Below are 24,886 nucleotides of genomic sequence, written 5' to 3' on the forward strand. Positions count from 1 at the left end.
AACACACACTTTGCAACCCTGTTTTGGCATTTCTTCATTTAAAAAACATACTTATCAGGAGACTCGAAAACTGGAAGAGGCCCAGTGTCTCTGCCTCTCTGAGGGCCCCTTCACTGAACACACCACAGAGCACTTGGAAACCTCTGAAGGATGCAGGAGTTCAAGGAAGATTGTTTCAGATCAGGCGACTCAGAACTTCCCAGAAGGTCATCCTCATCAGAATAATAACAATAGCACCAATCCTAAGTCCATTCCGGCTGCACAGCGCTTAAAGGTTTTCGAAGCACACCCACTTATTTGTAATCCAACCACCTTAAAGCCAAACCTGAGGGATGCTAGCTCTGGAACTGAAGGACAATTCACCCTGACATTTCAAATTCTCAAATATGCTTCTGAGCTTTGAATGATTTTGACTTGGCCTCTTAATGGCCTGTGACTTTGGACAAGTCACCTCGCTTTTTTGAGTCTCTTTCCCCACCTGCAAACTGGAGGTCATGTCTACCTGGCTAGGGCTGGACAGGATGCAGAAAGCACTTTTTCACTCATGACGCCCCAGACAAAGGAATGAAGTTATAGTTATTATTATCATTGGTGGTGGTGGTTTGTATTGTTTGGCTGCTCCTCGGGCCTCTGTGTGTGCTTCCTTCGAGGCTCAAGGCGTGGACTTCACCTCTTCACCAGCAGCCTGGCTTCTAACAGCAGCACCCAACACTGCCATCCAGCCTGCCCTCAGGGCTTTCAAGCATTTGCTGTGTCCAGCAGGCCCCACACAGCTCGCTGTGGTTGTCCAGGAAGACTGTTAGCAAGGGGAGGTTGGTGGCCTGCAAGAGCTTGCAGCCCCCTCAAAAGTGCCCTGAGCCCCAGCACGGGTCTCCCTAGATCCCCTCCTCATCCTTTCAGCACAGGAGCTGCTCAACCAGTGTTGTGGTTTCAGGAAATATGTGATTCTCCCCACTGCTCAGGCTCCAAAGGCAGCTTTCTATGAGGCAGACATCTTTCTGTAAAGCGAATTTTGCTCCACGGATTGAGGGAGGCTGAATTCTGTCTTTTTCCTAGTGATGAAACATTAGCAGGGTATTGGCCTGGCTGGACCAAGCTGCGGTGGCTGGTTGGGGACCACACCCCCACCCCAGGGATGTCTGCAGGCATTGGATGAGGTCCTGCCTCTGTAGGATGCTCCCTGTGGCTCTGTCACGCTCTGCCAGTTTCAGGCTTCTTCCAATGCCACCCCTCCACCCACTCTCTTGGGGTCTTAGACAAGGCTACCACTAAACTGCCTCTTAAAGGCACAGAGATGTCACATTCAAGCTCACCTCTGACCTTCTTGAATGAAGTCAGATTCGCTGGCACCCTCTTTCTTTTGCTAGAGTGGAGGAGTGGGATTCGTTGTGGCCAGAAGTCATTTATTTTCTGAAATGGAATCTATCCCCAAACTCCTCCTGCTTGGCCCAGATCTTTCCAGATACTCTCCTAGATTCTGTAAGCCCCTCATATCAAGTCTCTTTGAGTGAGAGGCAACTTAGGATCACCATGGTCAACAGGTCCAGGAGTTTGAGTCACACACACACACACACACACACACACACACACACACCAACTGGTAGCCAAACATCCCAAATTTACCACTCAGAGCAAGATTTGTAGGCTGAGCTTGATTCCTTGGGACTGATTTCAGCACTGGTCACAGCGTGTTCTACCCCTTTCCCGGCCATTGCTCCCATCTAAGTGAGTAAGTTGGACTCAGTGATCTTTAAGGCCAGCTCTGAGGTTCACTAAGTCCTGAAAGGGGTTGAGAAGGATAAAGCCAAAAGTCTACCAGACTCAGGTGACAGTTGCTCCTGGTGACCAGGCCCTGAGAAGGTGGAGAGGGCTCAGTGTGGCCCAGGGTGGCAGGGAGTGGGTGAAGAAACATCCCTTTGGACAGGAAGAAGGGTCTGCAGAAAGCAGGACAGACTCTGATCTTTAAAGAAAGGGCCGGGTGGGAGTAGAGAAGGAAAAGGAAATGAAGAAATTAATAACGAAAATTTCCAACAGGAGCCAAGTCTGCCGCCTGAGGCCCAGGTAATGACATCTATGTTGGGTCGTGAAATGCGGTGGGAAATCCTCTGAGAACGGGCTGGACCCCGAGTCTGCTTCCAGCTCCTGAAATCAGATCTAAAGGCGTGCTCGCGCCAACCCCAGCTGCTGGGCAGCTCAGAGTGAAACTGCAACAATCCGGGTCAAACTGAATTCGTTTGAGTCATTTTTCCCTGGTGCCTTGAACCTGCCCAGCAGAACTGGTCCAGGCACGGAGCTGGGGAGGGGGTGAGGAAGGGAAGGGGCGCTGCCCGGCCTCCGGAAGAAACTCCCCAGTCCTCTAGATTCCAAATCCGCAAGGATGGAGAACAAACTACTGTCTCAGGACGCAGCCACAATCAATTGACATTTTCAGAAGGGGAAAAAACCCAACCCTTCCCCCCCCGAGAAAAACCCCTCATTAGTGGCGATCTCTGGAGAGAAGAGAGGAGATTCTAGCACTGTCGGAAATGTTCCAGTTTTCTATAAGGGAAATGCATTAGTGATTAATGATGAAATTAGGATGGAATTTTTAAACACGTCAAAAAAGAAACAAAAATGATTTCAGGAACCCTTTGGAAGGTAGTTGGACTGGGATGCGAGGGTGTGCGTAGCCTGAGGGCGTTTGCTTTCGCCTTAGCGTCTCACTTCACTGTTTCCAGAAGCGGGAATCTTTTTTTTTTTTTTTTTTTTTGGTAAAGCGTTTGTTGCTACTCTCCACTCCTCGCGGGGCCCGAGGGGTTGCAGGAGCCCGGCTAAAGCCTTGGAGGTGGCGAAGCCCCAGGGTATGAGTCTGGGAAAGATCGCCAGCGGGGGAGGAGGACGAAGCGGCCTATTCGCTACGGGTGAAATTGAAAGTAGCCGGGGCCTGGGTTTCAGTGTTTTCCCGGCTCAGGCCGAGGGCTGGAAGCCCCGGCTCCTGCAAAGTGGCATTAACTTCCTTGCTTGCCATGGACCCGGCGTTAGGGGCGTGTAGCGGCGAGCGCCTCGCTCCGGTGAATCCTTGGCATCTGAGAGTCATTCTGGGGAACGCCGGCGGGGCACGTTCCTCTCTAAAATGGGGTAATAAGTAACCATGGCCTTGCCCATCCTCTGCTCCCACCTTGGGCTTCCCCGCGGATCAAATGACGACATGCTTTGAGGGAGTGAATGAATGAATAGAAGCGCTTTGGGACAAGGCGGAGTGTCATCCCCCCCACCGCCCCAGGGATCAAAGTGCTGGTGACTCTCCCCAGGAGACACTGTATTAGCTCCTCATTTGCCCCTAATCGTTTCAGAATTCCAGCGAGAGTTTTTGCGAGCCTATTTTGGAAACGAAATAATGACAGGATCGCTCAGAGAAAACGCTCAGAAGATCGAAAGCAGAGGATGCGAGCAGGTGGAGGAGTGAACAGGTTAGGGTAAGCGATGGAACTGGCAGCGGGTTCAGCCATGTCTCCTTCCTTCCTGGACTCTGACGCCCGTGCCCACGGGGGAAAAAAAGGGGGGGGGCGATCCTAGATATTTGCTCTGGAATTCAGTGGGATTCCTCTGTGACTCCTGCAAAGTCCCGGAAATAGAGATTCCCCGAGCTGCACGGGTTTACATCCTTCCTGGGCGTGAGCAGCTGGGCTGCTTCCGGGAGGAGCCAGGCATCCTGCCGGAGACTGAAAAGAAGCTGAGGAAATGAACCCCAGATATTCCCACGTTACCGGTTCCCCCAAAGCCGGAGGGAGAGAGGCTGAGAGAAAACACGGCTTCCAGGAGGGCATGTTAAACTACACGTTTATAAATTAAAGGGAAAAAAAATACAACGAATAGAGCTTCCAAATTTCACAAATCTTTTTAAAGGTAATACTCTAGTTGAGTGCACAGTGCCTTTAAGGAGGCGAAAAGCGGGGACGCTGACACGAGGTTAACAGGATCACCTGTCTTAGGGGCAGGGACAGGGATGGGAGAATCCTGGGTCAGGACACAGGAGTCGCGCGGAGGGTGGACGGTAAAGACAGGATCCGGCGGCCAACTGCAGAGGACGCCGCCGAGGAAAGGCTGCTCAAGGATATTCACATTGAATACAAAAATAGCCGTCATTTGAATACAAACAACTGAAAAGTGCTACAAGTTTTAACCTCCTTAAAAAAAGTAAAAAGAAATAAAGGAAAGTTCTGCGAAGGGCTCCTGGGTGTGCTCTCTCCTGGTTTCGGGGGCTCCCAGGAGCTACCCGAGTTGGTCGCAGCCCTGGACCTCCGAGAGGGAAGATGCTGGGGGCCCTCGCCCTGCCCTGTGCTCAGAGGCTCCCTTCCATACATTCAGCGCCCAATCCGGAGCCCCCACCCGAGTCTGACACCGGGGGAGGGGTGGGGCGGAGGGTATGCAAACCTGCAAACCTAACCCTTCACGGTTCAATGAACCCCTGGCCTGGGGCTCCTAGGGACTGCCAGGGTTCCGCACCGCTTTGTAACAAATGCAACTTCCAAAAATAATAGATATGTAGATACACATAGATTGGTAGCATGGATACCATGAACTAGTGTGGCCTAGCGCACGAAGCTCCCGGCAGGCCTGAAATTCTGGGATTCAGGCTTTTGTGGTCTCCAGGAGTTCTCTCTGCTCTGGGGAAACGCCATCCCCGGGCAGACACAATCCAAATCCAGCATTGTGGTGGTAATAAATAACGTCCAAAGGCTTCCGGGAAGGTGAGGGGTGGGGGGAACAGGGCCCCTAGATGCCACTGCTCAAGTTAGAGAAAGGCGCCCCCCTCTGGGTAGACCCGGTCCCGAGGCCAGAGCGCGCATCCTGGAAAGCAGAATTAGAGCTGTATATTATCCTTCACCTGCCCCCTCGGCAGGACGTCCCTGCAGAGGGCACAATCTGCATAGCCATCAGCGCCGGTCCGGAGCTGGGGCCCAAGGATCCTTCGCCGCCTCACTCCAGGCCGGTTCACTGGGTGCCCGCGGCCGCCGCGCAAGTGGAGAGCGCCCAGCCCGGGAGGCAGTAATAAGGGTAATAGTAGGAGGGCTGCAGTGGCAGCAGCGAGGGTGGTCGCAGCACCTCCCCGGGCAAGTACTGTCTCTGGTCGTCGCGCACCAGCACCTTCACCGCCACCTTCTTGGCGGCAGGTGCCGAGGCCAGCAGATCGGCGGCCATCTGCCGGCGCTTGGTCTTGTAGCGACGGTTCTGGAACCAGATCTTCACCTGCGTCTCAGTGAGTTTCAGCGACGCGGCCAGGTCTGCACGCTCGGGCCCGGACAGGTAGCGCTGGTGGTTGAAACGGCGCTCCAGCTCGAAGACCTGCGCATGGGAGAAGGCGGCGCGGGAGCGCTTCTTGCGCGGCTTGGGAGCCGCGGGCTCCTCCTCCTCCTCCGCGCCGCCCGCCGGCCCGCCGCCGCCACCGCCACCGCCGCCGCCGCCGCCTCCGCACAAGGTGGGCACGCGTGCGCCACCGGTGCCAACACCGTCGTCCTCGGCCCTCGGGCTGCGGTCGCCTGCGGACCCGGTGGGAACAGAAACAAGAGACTGTCAGCGCTGCAGAGGAATGAGGTCCGTCCTCAACCGCGGAATGGGGGTGGGGGGCGGAAATACTCTTTGATCCCACCCGAGTGATAGGAAGAGCCTGGAAGCCGCGGGTCCGGGAGACGAGTCTTAGAGCCCTGTTCCACTCGTTTCTTGTATCTTGTCTTGTTATGAGTGGGCAAAGGACTCAGGCGCTCTATCAACGCTGTGCTGCCAAGATCCAGCTCCCTGCCCTCTCTGGGCTCAGGCTCCCTTCAGCAACGTGGGTTTTGGGGCCTGAGCATCCTTGCAAGCCTTCTCCGCTCTCAGCGCTGAGACCTGAGGTTCTAGATGGCCTTTCAGAATCCCTTCCTGGGTTCACCCACCTCCCCACACCCGCTCGCACACACTCGTCACCACAGCACACTCGCGTTAGCTGCTCCTAAAGGGAAAATGGGGAGACAGATCCTGGAGACAAGCAGTCAGAGGCTTACGGCCCCACCCACCTGAAACTGTGAGGAGGGGGCTGTGACAATAGGCTTCTCCCTCTCTCTTCGAAAAGCAATGAAAAGAGAGCTGGGAATTGGGGGTGAAGGGGGGTGTCTGCTTGGACCCTAATCTGACGCCAGCTCCTTGGCGTCTTTCCCGCTGTCCCCGCAGCGCCCTAGCAGAGAGGTCCAGCACTCTGGCCTGCAGCAGATACTAGTTGTTTGGGGCCAGCACGAGGCCTACAGCACTGTCCAACGGAGGGGCAGGCTCGACGGTCTGAGGTTTTTCTGACCAAGTGACTGTGCCTGCTCGTGGCTGAGGAGATGCCTCTCCCCGCTGAGTATGGGATGACCTAAATCAAGCCCCTCTACCAGCAGCTGGCTGCAAGGTTTACCTTCAGCTCTCGGGTCCTCAGCCCAGCGCAGCTCTCTCGGCCGTGGGGTCTGGGAAGCTAAATAAACCCTTCTCCCAAAGCTCTGGCTCGGTTGGCCTTGGGCCTGCTTAGATACCCTCCTACCTATCTCTGAGCAGTGGGGCCTGGCTCTGGGATTTCCAGCTGGGAACACCTCTGATCTCTGGGCCAGGGCCAGGGCACTGGCCACCCGAGATGTCTGGGCTCCCTGGCTCTTCCCTTTCATTGATTTTGGAGATCTGGGGACAGACTAAGCTGAAGGCACTAACAATGGACTCAAAGCCAGGGTGCAGTGCCCAGTTCTAAAACATCCTGTCTCAGTTCGCAGGACTCTGAGAAGTTGCTTGGTCCTCTCTCGGGCTCAGTTTCGGAAGCGGCGGGTTTTAAGGGCAGCCGGCGCCGGCATGCAGAACTTAGGTCTTGGACACTTTGGGGCCCCAGGGCGCAGGGTGCTTACGGCGGCCCACCCTACTCGGCGTGGCTGCCCTCCTTTCCCAAGCCCTCAGCCCAGCCCCCTTCCCGGTGAAGCCTCAGCCGACCTGAGACGCTAGCCGACATCTCGCTGTCGCTCCGGCCCGCGGCTTCCTCGTCCAGGTCCTTGGCGGCGGGCAGCTCGCAGACCGTCTGGCCGAGGCCCAGGGTCCCTCCTGCACGGCAGGCCCCGCTGGCCCCCGGCGCGTCCTTGCAGCGTCGCCCGCCCTCGTTCTCTTCGCTCAGCGCTGAGTCCGAGTCCCAGCCTCCCGGGCTCTCCGCGGTCCGCCCCGCAGCCGTTCTGGTCCTGGCAGGCGACGCCAGCAGAGAGTCCTCGGCGCCCCCCAGAGCGCCCGCGTCTGTTTCCCCAAAGAGCCGCCAGCAACAGACAGCGGGCGCCGAAGCCACTGCCACCGCTGTGCCCCCGGGTACGGGGCGCCCCTCCGGCGCGGGCAGAACGCCGCGCTCCTCTTTCTTGTTGAGGATCGCCTGGATGGAGAAGGGCGTCAAGGTGTTGGCGCCGCGCACAGCCATTTGCGCCGCGGGCCGGAGCGGCCAGCCAGGCAGGCGGCTGGGGCTCGCGGCAGCTCCGAGCTGGATGGAGCGCGCGGGCCGCCGCTGCGCGAGTGAGCCCCGCGCGCGAGGCCCCTGCAGCCCACTCCTGCGCTGCCCAGCAGCCTCCGCCCCCCTCTGGCCCGGCCGGGATCAGCGCCGACCCTCACCCCCACTTCCGAGGCCCACCCCACCCGGAGACCCCCCTCCCCCTCAATCCAGCTCCAGACGCTCTCCTTTCGTAGCTCAGCTGGATTATCTCATCGCCTCGCGCCCTTAGGGGCGGGCCGGGGTCTGCCCCTCGGAGGACGTGGGGGGAGGATCGGCGAGGCCCCTCTGCGGCTGCAATCCCCTCCTGAGCGCCTCTGGGGCGCACGGCCCGAGTCACTTTTTCTTTGCGCCTCTGCCTCTTCCCTGTCTGCACGATTTCACTCCTGGATCGTCGTCTCCTTTCCCTGTTGGGCTGGCTCTTCCGGAGCCCACCCCTGGTGGCTGTGGCTGCGGTGGGGGCGACGGCGGCCGTTGAATTCCAAGAGACACGGGGCACCTTTTTACCCCCTGTCCTGGTTTTATCTGTTTCTTCTCTCTTTCCTTCCCCAGAGTTCCACCGTACCCCACCCCCTCCCGCCCGGGTGTCATTCCTCACTGCTGAGTGACAGCCTCAGGCCACGCCCCTTCACTGGGCGGTACCGGACTCTCTCGGCCGCCCATTGGTTGGCTCCTGCTGGGCGACGTTGACTTGAACAGACAAAACTGGGCACGTTGCGCGGAGAAAGTCAGGGTCTGCCTTAACCCCTTTCCTCCCAAGCCTGGTGCTCGAAGCCTCCTCCAGCAATCGAGAGGCTCGTCCACCTAGATTCGCTGTCTGAGAAACCGCGTTTCTTACCTCTATAGACATACCCACCTGATCTAGCACTTTCGTGGAACAGGCTATTTAGTTGAGTCAGATCTGGGAGGGAAACCCAAGATAATGCTGTTCTATAAATCGCCCGCGTAGTTTCTGTTCTCTAGGAAAATTTATAGGTTTGAAGAACAAAATGTTTCTTTTCCCCTGACAGTTTCACTCTCTCCTCACTGCTAATTCTTTTTCTCTGAAATAATCAGTAAATTAAAACCACCTTAGAAATAGTTTCCTTTCCTCACCGAATTTTATTTGATTCAATTTCTATAGAGGAATTAAAAAGAAAAAATGGTACAAATACAACTAAAATCAGGCGAGACATTGGAAGGTATCTTTGGGAGAGTTTCTGGAAATTGCGCTGTCATTTCTCTGGGTAGTCAATATTGAATATACTTGGAGTTTGCTAAATTTTACACGAGGAAGAAAATCAAAACTTTTTATTTGTTGTTTAAATATTCGGTTACATGTGAATTGACTAAAATTAGAAAAAGGTATGTTTGTTTAAAAGATTATCTGGGAATTACTATAATAAAGGTCCTAAACTGCAATATTAATTAATGCCCTTTTTAAAAATGAGCAATGCATTGTTTTACAGAGCAGCAGCCAAGCAGAAAAACCCACAAATGTTGTGAGTATATCCAAATACTTGTTACTTTTTTATATTATTTATCTTTAAATTAGAATTTTTGCTCAAGTACCATAATTGACCGTCTCCCGTAAATTTTTACCAGAGGTTTAAGTTAAAGTCAAACACACAATTTGAATTATTAAATAAATTTAAAGAACTGTGATTTTAATTTAATAAATTCCTGGGATTGGTGTTTTTTGGCGCCACTAAAACAAATAATATTCACCCTTGTAGTTTTCTTTTTGGTGTCTCTTATTCTGCACTGAAGGATGAAATACACATGTAAGTCATAGGATCAGGATCAGTGGAGGCAGGTAGGGTTTGCAACATCTATACTTTCCAGCATTTCAGCCACGTGATGCTCTTTTGCATCTCAAATACACTACAGCACAGCTCCAGTAGAGTACGTAGGGAAAAAACCCACCCTTGCCCTCTTATAGCTCTTTACCACTACTTCAGTTTTCAGGAAAAGGTGTTTAAATTTTGTGTTAGTGAACTGCAGGTATAAGCAAAGACATGCTCTTCAGACCCAGAGGGAGAACAGAACAGAATGCTTAAGGAGGTTTCCAAGGAAAGCTGTCTTTCCGCCCTTCTGCCAGCCTTCAATTATTCTTTGTTACCTCCTCTCCCATCACCCAGGACAATTGGTTGTTACTTGCTGGGGGCGAGTTGAGAAGGACACGGATCCACACAGATCACCCAGCTGAGAAAGGGACAGGTGTGAAGTGTGTGTTCAAGACAGTCATCCTTTTGTAGGGTTAGGACTTGGTGTGGACAAGCATAGGATGAGTTCAGACACACAGACATGCAGAGAGATGTTTGAGGGTTGGATGACCCAATATTAGAGTAAGCTTGGGGGGCTATGCAAAGCTTCCTTAAAAGTACAACCACCACTTAGCCACCCCCCTCATTTTTTAAAGAACCCCAAATCAAAGTAGAATACACCCCTTGCCACAGGCTTGGGCAGAGAGTTTCAAAGCTTAGAAGGATGCGGTTCGGTGATTGCGAGTTGTCTGGTTTTGTGTGTTTGCCCGGGACGAGTAAGAAAGTGGCCGCATTCCGAGTCTTCAGGAGGCGCCCAGCGAGGGGGGTGCGTGTCATTTCGGGCAACTGCGGCGGAGGTCTGGGGAAGGACTGCAGGCAGGGCCGGGAGTTGGTTGTTGGCGGAGAGTAAACACACCGGTCTGGAACTACAACTACAAGCTGCATCTAGTAAGGGGTTGGGTGGGAACGAGAAGGCTTTGGGGGCCGGTGAGCCGAAGTGGTCTGATACACAAGATATTTTGCCCCGGTACCTGCAGAGTCGAGGCCGGCGAGTGGGGATGTTTGGCAAGGGCTCAGCAGGTCAGCGCGTGTCGCGGCGCTGGAGATCAGCAGGGACCCGGGCGCGTCCCCGCGGGCGCTCCGGGACCTCGCTTCCAGCCCATCGAGGGCGATTTGCTCCCGGCGTGACCGCGAGCTCCAGGAACCCGGGGAGGCTCGACCGCACCTAAGGTTCGGTAGGCGCCGAGGTCCAGCCAGGGCGGGCCCCGGGAATCTGCGGAGCCCGGGAGCACCCGCGACCTGCCAGGCTTCGAGGAGGCTCTCGGCTCTGTCTACTTGGTGCCTTCCTCCCCAGTCTCTCGCCCACTTCAGTCCTAGTCTTCTCCCTCTCCTTTCCATCTTCCACTCTCCACCTCCCCTTCCTCTTTTGCAGTTTAGTTCCTGCGCGCCCCCTACGTGCCGCACCCTCAAGCCCCGAGAACAGCCTGGAGTCGAACTGTGCTGCCCGGGTTGGCGAGGTTTCCGCTGGCGGCACCGCGTGGGATGAGGGTGCAAGAGCCGAGGGGACGGGAAGGGGGAACCCCAGCCCTCGGGAGCGCGCTACAAGCTGCTGCGCGCTCTCCCGCCCTCCCCCGGACCCGAGTCTGCGGAGTTTTTCCCGTGGGGCCACGGCGCGCCGCCCTCCACCTGCGCCCTGGGCAGGATTGAGGGAGACCGGGGAGGAGACAGCCTTCTGTGCTCAGAGCGGCGGGAGTGCGAGCTCCAGAGGCTCTTTGCAATGGGAGGCCGCGCCGGTCTCCCAGACGACAATGGCTTGGACCGAAATCACGTGCCGTCTGTGGGCCACGGTTTCCAGTCCTTTAAAACGAGGGTTTGTACCTGGCGCCCTCCGAGGCGTTGCTACATTGCTAACGGCCGGGGGGAGGGCGCCGATGGAGGCTCTCTTCGCCGAAGCCATATCCAAGCAGGCCGCACCTGAAACACCCTCCGACCCCATCCGTAGGTTCCCGAGGGCGCTCCAAGCATCCTGAGCATCAAGCGACCCGCCACTTTCCCGCCAAGAGTCACTGGCTCCTGGGTCCCTAAATCATTCGCTTCCGGACCCCGGCAGGATTTTTTTTAATGCACGTGGTCCTTTACTATCATACCATTACTATGGGCCAAGGTAGTTTTATATTTAAATAAATGTCCCTCATCAGCAATGTGCCAGGAACCACAGCTTATTGTTTTATTTAATCTACATAAGCCTGAGGGTAGAATGAGCAGAAAACATTATTATTTCTATTCTACAGATGAGAAAACTGAGATTCGAGGAGTTTAAATGACTGCACCATCAGTAAGCAGCTAAATCAGGATTCAAATCTGACTTCGTGTCATGCCAACCCAGTTGGGTTTTCTACTTTAACCGTTTATTTTTCTCATAAACCTTCAGGTTTATTCTCAATAAATCTTTCCCATCATCTTCCTTATTTATTTCTAGGGTATTCATTTATCAGAAAAGGAACTTCGTACTTAAGGAAATCAAAGAAAAAATTCAGGCAGGCAAAGCTAACGATTTTTGCTGTTTCATACTTTGGAAAATAAAGAAGGCTAAGGTCAGCGGCTCGGAACCTAAACCTTGTTATGTAGAAAGAAAGAAATACGCCATTATTATTATAATCAATAAACTAAACCTCGTGTAGAGGGAGACAGCCACGTGATGGAAGTTCGTTGAGTTCAGAAATATGGGGACCTAGGTTTTACTTGAGATTCTGAGATACTGCGATGCGTCCTCACCGAAGACATTTTTCCTTTGGAGCCTCGTCTTACCTGTAAAAAGCCAGAGTTGGAAATCACCTCTCAGATTGAAAAAGAAAGGTACGGACGCCAGAACCCGCCTGGGTACAGTGGAGGACGAGCGCCACCTAGCGGGCACCTGAGAGGGCTGTGTGGGTACCAATGTAGAGAAGCAGTGTGGTACTTAAAGCCAAAAAAAAAAAAAAAAGTTGGTTTCCTAAAACGGAATGTTTTTTCTCCTACTTATATGTTTCCACAGCCTCATGTTGTCAAGGATATAATAGAGGAGTGATTACATCTAGAGGAATTTTTTTTTAAAGTCACCCACAGTGCAGACTCCCACTGAAGACTCAATCACTATGGGGCAGGGGGTAAAATTGGACGGCTGCCCTGGAATCCCAAGACCCCCTGGCCTAACACTTCCTCGATTCCTCCCCGCTGGCTCATCTCTTTGAAATGGACGCGAGTGCCCACTGGATGGTGGTTAAGGGCACCTGAAAGCAGGTTCTTCAGTTTCTGCAGAAACTAATTTCTTTACGGAACGAATTGATACATTTCACCCAACACATCAACAAGTTCAGGCCTTGCAAAGAAATCTGTCTTGTCTCTCCGAATTTGTTTTTTTCATTCATGTTGTCAGTTGGAGAGTGTGTGGATGATGCTGCTCCAGGGCAGGGGGAGGGGGTTGGAGGGGAAGCAGGTTTGAGTGGATAACGAGGAAGATCCAGCAACATTCCAACAATATTGCTCAGGAAACACACACGAGGGTGCGCGTGTGCACACACACACAGCCCCAGCATAGAGTGGGTAGACAGTTGGGGCGTTTCTGAGCCATTAACAAAAATGGCCAAGGATTTAAGGCTGTTTGTGAGGGAGGGTTTAGAATCATGGAACCATGGAACCTAAGATGGGTTAGGGCAAAAATGACATGAGGGAAGTGATAGATTTAGGATCAATGGATTGAAAGTCCTGGAGGAGTGGAACCCTTGCTGGGGTCTGAGTATTAAGGGTATGAGTTGGAAAGAGGAGTGGGTCATAGATTTGGAGTCTAGCCAAGATTCAGAGATCCTCAGGTTGTCAGGGACACCAAGGTCAAGGGTGATGGTGAGGGGTGAGGCATCGCCCTACTCCACCTTCTCCCAGCACATCCGGATGACTCCCTGGGGTTCCTCTGAACCCCGTAAATCTTCCCTCCTGTTCTTCCCATTGATGTGCCTTCTGTCTTATTCCTCCTTGTGGAGACCCCACTGACCCACCAGGTCCAGCAAAGAACACGGAAACGGGAACACGGACTATTTTTATTTATTTATTTATTTATTTTGGTCTTTTTTTTGTCTTTTTGTCTTTTGTTGTTGTTGTTGTTGTTGTTGTTGCTGTTTCTTGGGCCGCTCCCGCGGCATATGGAGATTCCCAGGCTAGGGGTTGAATCGAAGCTGTAGCCACCGGCCTACGCCAGAGCCACAGCAACGCGGGATCCGAGCCGCGTCTGCGACCTACACCACAGCTCAGGGCAACGCCAGATCGTTAACCCACTGAGCAAGGGCAGGGACTGAACCCGCAACCTCTTGGTTCCTAGTCGGATTCGTTAACCACTGCGCCACGACGGGAACTCCTGGACTATTTTTAAAAGATGTTCTTTGGCACCTGCCAGGCTCAACTCACATATTACTTTAGGCCTACGTTCTTCTGGGAATTTCCTACCCCTACCAGTTTTAACCTTTTCCTTCTAGAAGCAAGGAAACTCACTACTTTAGAATGATTTGTCAGTGCCCCAACCCAAGCACTTGCCTTTATTTTTCATTTGTTTATTTTTTTTGTCTTTTTAAGGCCGCACCAGAGGCATATGGAGGTTCCCTGGCTAGGGGTGGAATTGGAGCTATAGCCGCTGGCCTACACCACAGCCACAGCAATGTGGGATCTGAGCCTTCTCTGCAACCTACACCACAGTTCATGGCAACACCAGATCCTTAACCCACTGAATGCGGCCAGGGATTGAACCCGAATCCTCATGGATACTAGTTGGGTTTGTTAACCACTGAACCACAAGGGCAACTCCAATTTTTTTTTCCCAAGCACTTGTCTTTAATTAAACCTATTCAAGTTCCCTGGTGGCCTAGCTGTTAAGGTTTTGGTGATGTCATGTCTGTGGCTTGGGTTCATTTTCTAGCCCGGGATTTCCACATGCCATGGGCGTAGCCAAAGAAAAAAAACCCAAACAAACAAATAACGGACTCATCTGTGCCCCCCAGTGATGATAAGCATAGATGTGCAGTTCAAAAGAGTGGCTTTTTAAGAGTAACATTTCCTAAATTACCACCCTTTGCACACACCTCTTTTCATGTTTTTTCCCTCTGTGTGTATCTATCTCTAATCTCTATTTATGTAATACCTTTATCTCTACCTATTTATGGATTTAGGCCTCACCCATGGCATGTAGGAGTTCCTGGGCCACCAGGGATCAAACTTGTGCCACAGCAGCGACCCTAACAGCTTCTGTGACAACACTGGATACTTAAAGCACTGGGCCTCCAGAGAACTCCATTAATACCTTTATTTAAATGCCTATGTTTTAAATTTGAAAAACAACCCTCCTTAAAAGTTTTTAATTACTTTTTTTTTCATTTTTTGCTTTATAGGGCCACACCTGTGGCATATGGAGGTTCCCAGGCTGAGTCGAATTGGAGCTATAGCTGCTGGCCTACACCACAGCCACAGCAACACAGTATCTGAGCCCCTGTCTGCCACCTACACCACAGCTCATGGCAATGCCGGATCCTTAACCCACTGAGCGAGGCCAGAGATTGAACCTGAGTCCTCAGGGGTACTAGTCAGATTTGTTAACCGCTGAGCCATGACGGGAACTCCTAAAAAATTTTTAAAGGAGTTCCTGTCATGGCGCAGTGGAAACATATCTGACTAGGAACCATGAGGTTGCAGGTTCGATCCTTGGCCTTGCTTAGTGGGTTAAGGATCCAGCGTTGCTGTGAGCTGTGGTGTAGGTGGCAGATGTGACTTGGATCTGATATTGCTGTGGCTGTGGTTTAGGCTTCCAGCTGTAGCTTCAATTGGACCCCTAGCCTGGGAACCTCCATATACCATGGGTGCGGCCCTAAAAAAAAAAAAAAAAGCAAAAAAAAAATTGAAGTACAGCTGATTTATGATGTTGTGACTATATCTTTTTTTCTTTTTTCTTTTTAGAGCTGCCACAGCCACAGCAGCACCAGCTCTGAGCTGCCTATGTGACCAATGCCACAGCTTCTGGCAATGCTGGATCCCTAACCCACTGAATGAGGCCAGGGATAGAACCTGCATCCTCACAGAGACATCAGGTCCTTAACCCCTTGAGCCACAACAGGAACTCCTGTCATGCCAATTTCTGCTGTACAGCAAAATGACTCAGTTATACATATACATTTTTTAAAACATTCTTTTCCATCATGGTCTATCTCAGGAGACTGGATATAGTTCCCTATGCTATACAGGGGGACCTTGTTGTTCATCCATTCGGAATGTAGTTGTTTGCATTTTGCATCTACTAACCCCAGCTCCCAGTCCATCCCACTCCCTTCCCAGTCCCCCTCCCACTCCCCCTTGGCAAGCATAAGTCTCTACATCTGTGAGACTATTTTTGTTCTGTAGATAGATTCATTTGTGCCATATTTTTGATTCTACATATGTGATATTGTTGGTATTTGTCTTTCTCTTTCTGACTTACTTGACTTAGTATGAGAATCTCTAGTTGCATCCATGTTGCTACAAATGGCATTATTTTGTTCCTTTTTGTGGCTGAGTAGTATTCCATTGTGTATATATACCACATCTTCTTAATCCATTCATCTGCCAATGGACATTTAGGTTGCTTCCATGCTTAGTGAACAGTGTTGCTATGAACATAGGGGTACTTATATCTTTTTGAATTAGTTTGGTCCAGGTATATCCCCAGGAGTGGGATTGCTGGATCATATGGTAGTTCTATTTTTAGTTTTCTGAGGATCTTTCAACTGTTTTCCAGAGTGGTTGTACAAATATACATTCCTACCAACAGTGTAGGAGGGTTCCCTTTTCTCCACACTCTCTTCAGCATTTGTTATTTGGAGACTTATTAATGATGACCATTCTGACTGGTGTAAGGTGGTACCTTATGATAGTTTTGATTCTCTAATAATCAGCAGTGTTGAGCATCTTTTCATGTGCCTACTGGCCATCCATATGTTTTCTTTGGAGAAATGTCTATTTAGGTCTTCTGCCTATTTTTCTTTCTTTATTTCTTATGGCCATGTCTACAGCATGTGGCAGTTCCTGGGCCAGGGACTGAACCTGCACCACAGCAGTGACCTAAGCCACTGCAGTGACAATGCTGGATCCTTAGCCTGCTGTGCACAAGAGAACTCCTGCCCATTTTTCAACTGGGTTGTTTGTTTGGAAAAAAAATTTTTTTTAAAAGAATTTCTGGGTGTTCCCATCGTGGCTCAGTGGAACCGAATCTGACTAGTACCTATAACGATGCAGGTTCGATCCCTGGCCTCGCTCAGTGGGTTAAGCATCAGGCATTGCTGTCATGTACATTGCAGACATGGCTCAAATCTGGTCTGGCTGTGGCTGTAGCATAGGCTGGCAGCTGAAACTCTGATTCGACCTCTAGCCTGGGAACTTCCTTATGCTGCAGGTGTGCCCCCCCCGCAAAAGGGAACTGACCCCACAAAAATATGTAGGAAGTTCCCCCAAAGACACATGCCAGAATGCCCAGAGCCTCATTTTTCCATTTGCATAAATCTGGAACCTACTCCAGTGCTCCTCAAGGGGAAGTCAATTGTGGTACCTTCACAGCAAAGGATGCCAGTCAGCCATGCGGAGGGACTGCTGGAGGCTGAAGGCAGCTGAATGGATGAACCTCATGAACTCTCACCCTAGCATCCCCAGGGCCTAGAGGGGGCCTGGCTCATAGTAGGATCGTAGCATATATTTATTGAATGAATGGTCTCCTTTTATCCTCACACAACCCGAGATCAGAGGGACGGGTATGGGAATTTCTATTTACAGATGAGGAATCGGAGAAGCAGGGGCCAAGCGCCCTCCCTGTTTGTGGTCACACACAGCACGGCCTCCGCATCAGGAGCCCCGCTAGGATGGAAAAGACTCCCCATCCACCCCAGTTACATGGCTCTTCTCTCAGCCTTTGAGCACAAATCACATATTTCAGTTTCTTTTGTTGTTGTTAAATCATCTTCTGAGGCCTAACTTGGAGATGTTTATTTCCATTATGGGATGTTTTGGACTGGGTTCGGAAAAGGAAAGGGCCAGAAGAGCGAGCTTTCAGAGAAAGGGGGTCAGGATCGGGGGAGAAAGCTTACTGGAGAGATTTATGTCAAGGAATTACAGCAAACTCTGTCATTCTGTCTGAGTAAGTGCGGCTAGAAACAGGAAGGGGAGAGCAGGATATCATGGCAGCACGCAGGCTTAATGGAACTTTGGATGAACAGATGGGCTCGAGCTGTCCTGGCAACTGTCAAAGGAAGAAGCTTGAGGAGCAATCCCTACACAAACGCAGGTGACCTGGGGCTGGGGACACAGGCTCCCTGAACACTCAAGATGGGCTCTTAGTGAAGCAGCAGAAACTCTCTTTAAAGTCCATCCAGATTTAGTTTAGAAGGAAGCAGAGGTCCTGGGGGTGGAATGTGGGCAAATTTATTGAGACTTGAGTTTCAATTAAAAGTTGGATTTTCTTTTTAATTTTAAGAATATGGAATGGAAATTCCCATCGTGGCTCAGCAGTAATGACCCAAACTAGTAACCATGAGGACATAGGTTTGATCCCTGGCCTCGATCAGTGGGTTAAGGATCTGGTGTTGCCGTGAGCTGTGGTGTAGTTTGCAGACGTGGCTTGGATTCCGAGTTGCTGTAGCTGTGGCTGTGGCGTAGGCTGGCGGCTACAGCTCTGATTCAATCCCTAGCCTGGAAACTTCCATATTCTGTGGGTATGGCCCTAAGAAAAAGAAAGAGAAAAAGACCAAAAAAAAAAAAAAAAAAAAAAAAGAGGGAAAAAAGAATATGAAATGACCAATTATCTATCCTTTTATTTTTTTTAATTTTTTATTAAATTTTTAAAAATTCTTTTGCTTTTTATGGCTGCTTCTATGCCATATGGAAGTTTCCAGGCTAGGGGTTGAATCAGAGCTGCAGCTGCCAGCCTACATACCACAGCCACAGCAATGTGGGACCTGAGCCACATCTGTGACTTACACCACAGCTCACAGCAACTCTGGATCCTTAACCCACTGAGTGAGGCCAGGATCGAATCTGCATTCTCATGGATACTAGTCAGGTTCATAACCCACTGAGCCATAATGGGAACTCATTATTTAAAAAAATTTTTTTTATGAGTTCCCATCGTGGCTCAGTGGAAATGAATCTGACTAGCATCCATGAGGATGCAGGTTTGATCCCTGGCCTTGCTCAGTGGGATAAGGATCCGGTGTTGCCGTGAGCTGTGGTGTAAGTTGCAGACAGGGGCTTGGGTCTGGCATGGCTGTGGCTGTGGTGTAGGCTGGTAGCTATAGCTCGATTCAACACCCATCCGAGGAACTTCCATATGCCACGAGTGCGGCCCTAAAACAACAGAAATAATTTTTTTTTTCTTTTAAAGCTATCCTTTTAAACTCCAAGAATGTGTATGGGGGAAGGAATCTTTCTGAAGGATCAGAGAACTCCAACATGACAGGGATGAAATGAACAACAGTGTTTGAAGGTAAACAGGGCTAAATTCTGGTTGAATACTTCTCTGGGGATGAAAAAAAAAAAAAAAAGGTGGGCTTGATTCTTTCAAGGAAGACTTGCTGAAGACTGACAAATTGGTTCTGCAGATAAAAACAACTTTGGCCTTTGATGATACACTTGCTTTGAAAAGATACATTTGAAAAAAAGTCATGGAACAGATTCTGCCAGTGGTTACAGGGGAGTACATTTATTCAAAGCTAATGGAGAGACTGACCCTTCAGAAGATCTAAACTGAGTGAATGAGGGCATGAATGATTTCTGCAGAGAATTTGGAAAAAGCGTATTTGGCGTTTAGAAAGCACGGCACATGACGGACGTGTTGGTTAAGGCCCCACTGTTGCAAAACACCCAGCTGCTAGACTAATTACGAACTTGAACTGCATCCTTAAAGTCCTTCCTGAGCTAGCTGGAGAATAAGGGAAAGCCACAAGCCGGCTGTTCTTGTTGAGAAATTTAAGTTCATGTAAAGGGGTGGGATGGAGGTGAGGCTTCAAGGGTGTGGCTTGTGCTGATGATTAGGGTTTTCTCTTTTTTTAACTTTAATTTTATTATAGTTGATTTACATTCTTGTATTAGATTCAGGCATACAGCAAAGTGAATCAGTTATACATATAAATATATCCATTTTTCCCCATATAGGTTATTATAAATTATTGAGATTTCCCTGAGCTATATAGTAGGTTACAGTTAATCATCTGTTTTACAGAGTGGTGTATATGTGTTATTCCCAAGTCTCTGAACTCCAAATCCACATTTTATGTTCCGTATTGTGGTGGCTGGGCTGGGGCTCTGCAAACCCCACTTCTCCTTAGTCAGCTGGCTCTCCAGATTCTTTGTTTTTTTTGGTTTTTAGGGCTGCACCTGCAGCATATGGAGGTTCCCAGGCTAGGGGTTGAATCAGAGCTACAGCTGGAGGCCTATACCACAGCCACAGCAACGCAGGACCCGAACTGCATCTGTGACCTACACCACAGCTCACGGCAATGCTGGATCCTTAACCCACTGAGTGAGGCCAGGGATGGAACCTGCGTCCTCATGGATGCTAGGCAGATTCATTTCCACTGCACTGCGACGGGAACTCCAACCCAAAGTGGTTATTTTAAAAGGTGCCTCACGGAGTTCCCGTCGTGGCGCAGTGGTTAACGAATCCGACTAGGAACCATGAGGTTGCGGGTTCGATCCCTGCCCTTGCTCAGTGGGTTAACGATCCGGCGTTGCCGTGAGCTGTGGTGTAGGTTGCAGACGCGGCTCGGATCCCGAGTTGCTGTGGCTCTGGCATAGGCTGGCAGCTACAGCTCTGATTAGACCCCTAGCCTGGGAAACTCCATATGCCGCGGGAGCGGCCCAAGAAATAGCAAAAAGACAAAAAAAAAAAAAAAAAAAAAAAAAGTGGGAATTTAGGCGGGATTCCTAAGCTTATGTTCTTATGTAAATGTCCAGATACTGCGTGTGAGCTGTTTGGTCAAATGAATGCTAAACTGGTGTGTGTGTGTGTGTGTGTGTGTGTGTGTGTGTGTGTGTGTGCGTGCGTGCGCGCGTGCGCCTACTCACACTGTGGGGAGGAAGCAAGGGTTCTAGATTGATAATCTTGGAAAATTCTGGATTAAATGAGGTTAACCAGATTTCTTGGAAATTCATGGGTGCTAATGTGCTCAGTTACTTTTCAAGGGCTGCAGCGTGAGGAAGCATCTCTTGGAGTGAATGTGTTTTGTGTGGTTACAGGTAAGTAGTTATTATCTGTGTGCTTCTCCTCCAGGACGTTTCTGGAAGGTTGAGTTGGTGGTGAGAATGGGATGCCAGCCTGCTCCTCAGCTTTCAAATTTCTCTCTTCTTTAGGTCCCAACCTTGCTGCCAACACCACTTTAAACAATTTATACTCAACTCTGCCAGGAGTTAGTCCTTCAGCCGGTTCTCTCAGGAGGGCCACTTTCTTCTCGGCCACTGCGTCCTGCAGCTGGATAGCAGCCCGGGTGCAGCACAGCTGCTTGCTGCACGTGTCGTTACCCCTGGGACTGGGGCTCACACAGGCCTGGGTCCCTGGTGTTGGGCCAGGACCTCAGCAAATTGCCTTTCTCAGCACAGCAGCTTCAGTGGGAAGATGCTGACTATACAACCACTTTCTTCCCCTGAGAAAAGTGTCTCTGTGTGTATCATGAAAAGCTTCTTGTTTTTGATTAATTACACAGAGGGAGCTGAGCACTAATTTTGGGAAAAGTAAGGTGCTTTCGCACGTAGGATGAACAATTAAAAAAACAAACGAAAGTCAACATGGAACATGGAGCTTGAGTCATCAACTCCCTTCCCCCAGTATTGTAACAGTTCAGTTTCATTGGTTACAAAGCTGTTGGGGGAACCTCCATTGTATTTATGGTCCTACCTGCAGTAAGGCTGCTGCTGAGGCAGGAGACCCACTTCTGCCCTCCCCTCCCCACTCCCGCCGGCCTTGGCAGAAAGGACCTGGCCCTGGGGTTCAGTCCCCACTGAGATCACCTGATGGCCATTCCTAACCAGGTGGCGTTGGCAGGCCAGGTTGTCAGGTGCTAGTCTCAAAGGCGTCTAAGTGATGGGGGTCCTACAGCATCACCCTGGGACGGAACCTGAAGCAGGGATGTAAGAGCCAGTGTCAGCTGCAGAGGAACAGACTGGCCGCATCGCTCTGCCCCTTCAGGACTGCCGGCTGGACCGGCCCAGCCCTCCTCAGCTCCCAGATGCGAGACGGTTCAGGTTGCTTCTGGGGGAGCAGTGAGGTGTGGCAGCAGTAACTAAGCCGAGACCAGGGAAAGGGCGAGCACGAGGTGGTGTGCAAGGGCTTTCAGGGGGTCCTGGGGGCAAGCCCCGGGCGCTGTGGCCCAGCACTGCCGTGGAGCCGGGCCTGTCCCGTGCACTGAGCTCGCTCAGCGTTGCCGACCTCCTCCCTCCTACTAAGTGCCGACCAGCAGCACCAAACCACAGTGGCAGCCAAGAACGGCTTGCACGTACTTTTGGTGCCCCACGGGGCGGCCGCGCCTCCCCACACGGGCTCCGGAACCACCGGAGCGCAAAGGACCTGGCTGAGGTCCCACAGGCTGCACGCAGCACCCACGTTTACTTCCTACTTGATGAAGAGGCAGCATTTCCTCACAGCCCAACCCCTCAGGCCCTGCAAGGTGACGCCCAGAGCAGCTGTCACTAAACGGAGTGGTACTGGTCTCATGCTGAGAATACATTTTCGGGTACAGATCCTGGTGAACCAATCTAAACTGCCAGTGCAAAGCGAACGGGTCCGGAGCCTTGACACCTCCTCTGGCTTCTTACCCTTCACTGACTTGGAAGACAAGCCACTTTAGATTTCTGAGCTTTGGTTGAACTCAACGGTATAAACGAAACAAGCTCTCACATTCTTGTCTCCCAACCTCCCTCCAGATGGACCACTCAATTCTACCGAGAAAGGCCAGCAGTGACTCAAATCTGAATGTGAAAATAGGACAATATATCTAAGACCAGTTATTTAGAGATAAGAAAGTTTTCACAGGGAGAAATTTTCAAACAGGGGAAAAAAAAAATTCTTACCACTCAAGTTTTGGGAAACATTTTATAATTTATATATAAAATCTCAGTAAGAAACAATGTAAAATGACAGAAATATCCACCTTACATTAAGAGCCAAAAAAAAAAAAAAAAAAAACCAAAAAAAAAAAAAAAACTTCACACACACTGGATGTAAATTTTAATTATAAAACAAGAATATGAACAAAACATTTTAAAATAATCTCAATTATTTGGCAACTCATCACATCACTGCTAGAGACATTTGATCTTAAGAAAAGTTGAATCTTATGAAAAACTCAAGTTGGACAGTTTGCTCATATGGGAGTTAAAACATGTTAAAAAAGAATCTGGCAATAAAGCCAGTTTCTATCTTGAAACACCTGTGTACAAAACAACATACAATCCTGAAGCGGGATAGACAGGAGTGACCTAAGCTTCAATGCACTTCTCTCCACCAGAAGAGACACTGTGGGAGGGACATGGGACAGCCTGAGGCATTGACACCAAGGGAGGCATTTCTGCTGCAGGTGAGGATGTGACTTGACTTGAACCAGCACCTCCTTCGCCTGGGGGGGGTGCTGGTAGTAAAGTCAGACGTGAGTATAATCTAAAAACAAGTTACATTCTTAAAAAAAGGAGCCATTACTGTGAACAGAAAAGCAACAGAGACCCTTTCTGGAGCTAAACTACTTTACCTGGATACATGCGAGAAGAGCCTGCATCTCCTGGAGGATCAGACGCAGGAGCTACCAGGCAGGCAGAATCCTACTATGTCTCTACTAATGACTGCATAGCATTTAAAACCCCCTTTTCATAAAAAAAAAATAATAAAATAAAATAAACAGATATATAGTAAAGTTCACAGATAAGTTTCCTCTGTAAAATAAATAAAGTGTTCATTGATTAGCATCATACACAGAGTAAAATACAACCTATCTGTACATGTTTCTATACTGTACACAGATTACCAGTAGGCAGCCTGGTGTCCGATGGGCTGAGGGGCCGCATGAGTGATGTGTCACATCGGGAAATCCCAATTTCGAATGTTAAAATATACAACTACTTTGTTTTAAGTTCAGATACAAAGTAAACTTATTTTCCTTTATCTGAAATAAATGTACATAATACCTTCTATGAACAGTCGTTTATAAAGCTGTTGAAAACAGAACAAGAGAAAGCTTGCACCCAGGACCTTGGAGCACATGCATGGCCTTTCCCTGGCTGGAAGCAGCAGCCTGGGCCCCTCGGGCCGACCCTCTCTTCTCCACTGCCGGCCCCAGTCGAGCAGCTGGGAGCTCGAGGGCACGATTACCGCTTGGCCTTCTTCGCCGGAGCCTCCTCCACCCTCTGCTGGCCTCTGGTGCGTGCTCCAGGAGGGCTGACTTCTCTCTTGCGCTTGGCAGAAGGGGAGAGCTGTGCCTTTGATCTGCAGTGAACAGAAGTCAAGACTTAACAACAGGAGCTGCTTCAAGTACTTTGGGAGTTCTTAAATAAAAAAAAAAATAAAAAAAAGGAAGGAAGATGTTTGAACTTGAGCTTCAGAGCCAAGAAGAGAAAACCGGCTAAGGTCTACGTAGGAAAAGGAGCCTCCAGGAGAGCCTGGGCCAACGGGTGGTTTGCAGCAGCCTCGCATACTGACGGGGCAGTGGTGGAGGAATTTGGAAGCCTGTGCTCTGCTTCCAGCTCTGTCCTGCTCACTCTAGGTGTGGACCTTGGCCAAACCCACCTTCTTCTCTAGGCCCCAGTTCTTCTACCTGTACGATAAAGAAGTCAACAGCCAGCAGCCTAGCCCTGCTCTCCATTCTGCCATTACAATGACTTGTTGGAGACTAAGTTCATCGAGTCAATGTCACCATCTCGTCTGTCTCTATCGCTTGGATCACTGATGCCATCGGGACAGATCACCAGGACACAGTATGCAGAGCCCTTCTCCACCTGCCCTGGACCTCTCCCCGTCCTGCACTACAGTCCTGCCGAGGCAGCCCCTTCCCCAAACGTGTTCTCCACACCATCACACCTCGGCAGGTAACTGTTTTTTGGAATCCCCACACCTCCCACTGGCAGACCTCATTCTGAAGCCCCAGTTCAAAAGCAACCCCTTCTGGAAGCCTTTCTCATTACGGAACAAGCTGCTCTTCAGAAATGCCACCGTACTTTGTGTCTTCACCACAGCCCTTCCCCTTGTTAATGTATCCACTGGTGTTTTTCAAACTGCAGGTTACAGCTACTATTTTCAAACAATGTATGAAGAGAACACAATAGAAAATACCACCGGTATCATATCTATTAAGTTTGGCTCATGAAAACTTTGTTTCCAAGACGGTGGCAGTATCACAAATGCATTCTTATTGGGGGTTGCTGTCCAAGTCTGAAAGGCAGGTACACATACGTCCCCTTAGCGGACAGGCTGCTTCTCCAGCGCAGCTGCTGAGTTGATTCATTTTCCTTTCTCCAGTGCCCAGTACAGCGCCCACCATGTGTAAGCAGGCAGTAAATGCTATCAATGACTGAAGACACTGGAAAACCAACATTGCAGGATAGGGAGAAATGGGACTTTACTGATGGG

At 50.3% G+C, this 24,886-nt stretch overlaps 2 protein-coding genes across 8 annotated transcripts in view; both read right to left on the reverse strand.

The window, feature by feature from the left end:
- Positions 1-3,802: 3,802 nt before the first annotated feature.
- Positions 3,803-8,066, reverse strand: NKX3-2 (NK3 homeobox 2). Its single transcript, XM_003356860.5, has 2 exons — positions 6,967-8,066; positions 3,803-5,519 (listed from the first exon to the last, which is right to left on the reverse strand). Exons 1-2 carry the CDS (start codon positions 7,430-7,432, stop codon positions 4,975-4,977), a joined length of 1,011 nt encoding a protein of 336 aa, XP_003356908.2. The 5' UTR covers positions 7,433-8,066; the 3' UTR covers positions 3,803-4,974.
- Positions 8,067-22,349: 14,283 nt separating this feature from the next.
- Positions 22,350-24,886, reverse strand: part of BOD1L1 (biorientation of chromosomes in cell division 1 like 1) — a 57,141-nt gene continuing 54,604 nt past the window's right edge. For all 7 annotated transcript variants that reach the window (XR_014813624.1, XR_014813623.1, XR_298893.4 and 4 more), the window contains one exon: positions 22,350-23,746. Coding sequence is in view for 4 of the 7 variants with exons in the window: in XM_084973852.1 (XP_084829978.1) it covers positions 23,629-23,746 (118 nt within the window). In the remaining 3 variants the exon portion in view is untranslated. The remainder of the gene's footprint in view (positions 23,747-24,886) is intronic.

Source organism: Sus scrofa, chromosome 8 (genome assembly GCF_054392235.1).
Source record: "Sus scrofa isolate SSC_HxYL_T2T_F1_AM1 chromosome 8, Sscrofa_HxYL_maternal_Yorkshire_Landrace_v2.0, whole genome shotgun sequence".
In the NCBI taxonomy this organism is placed as follows: domain Eukaryota; kingdom Metazoa; phylum Chordata; class Mammalia; order Artiodactyla; family Suidae; genus Sus; species Sus scrofa.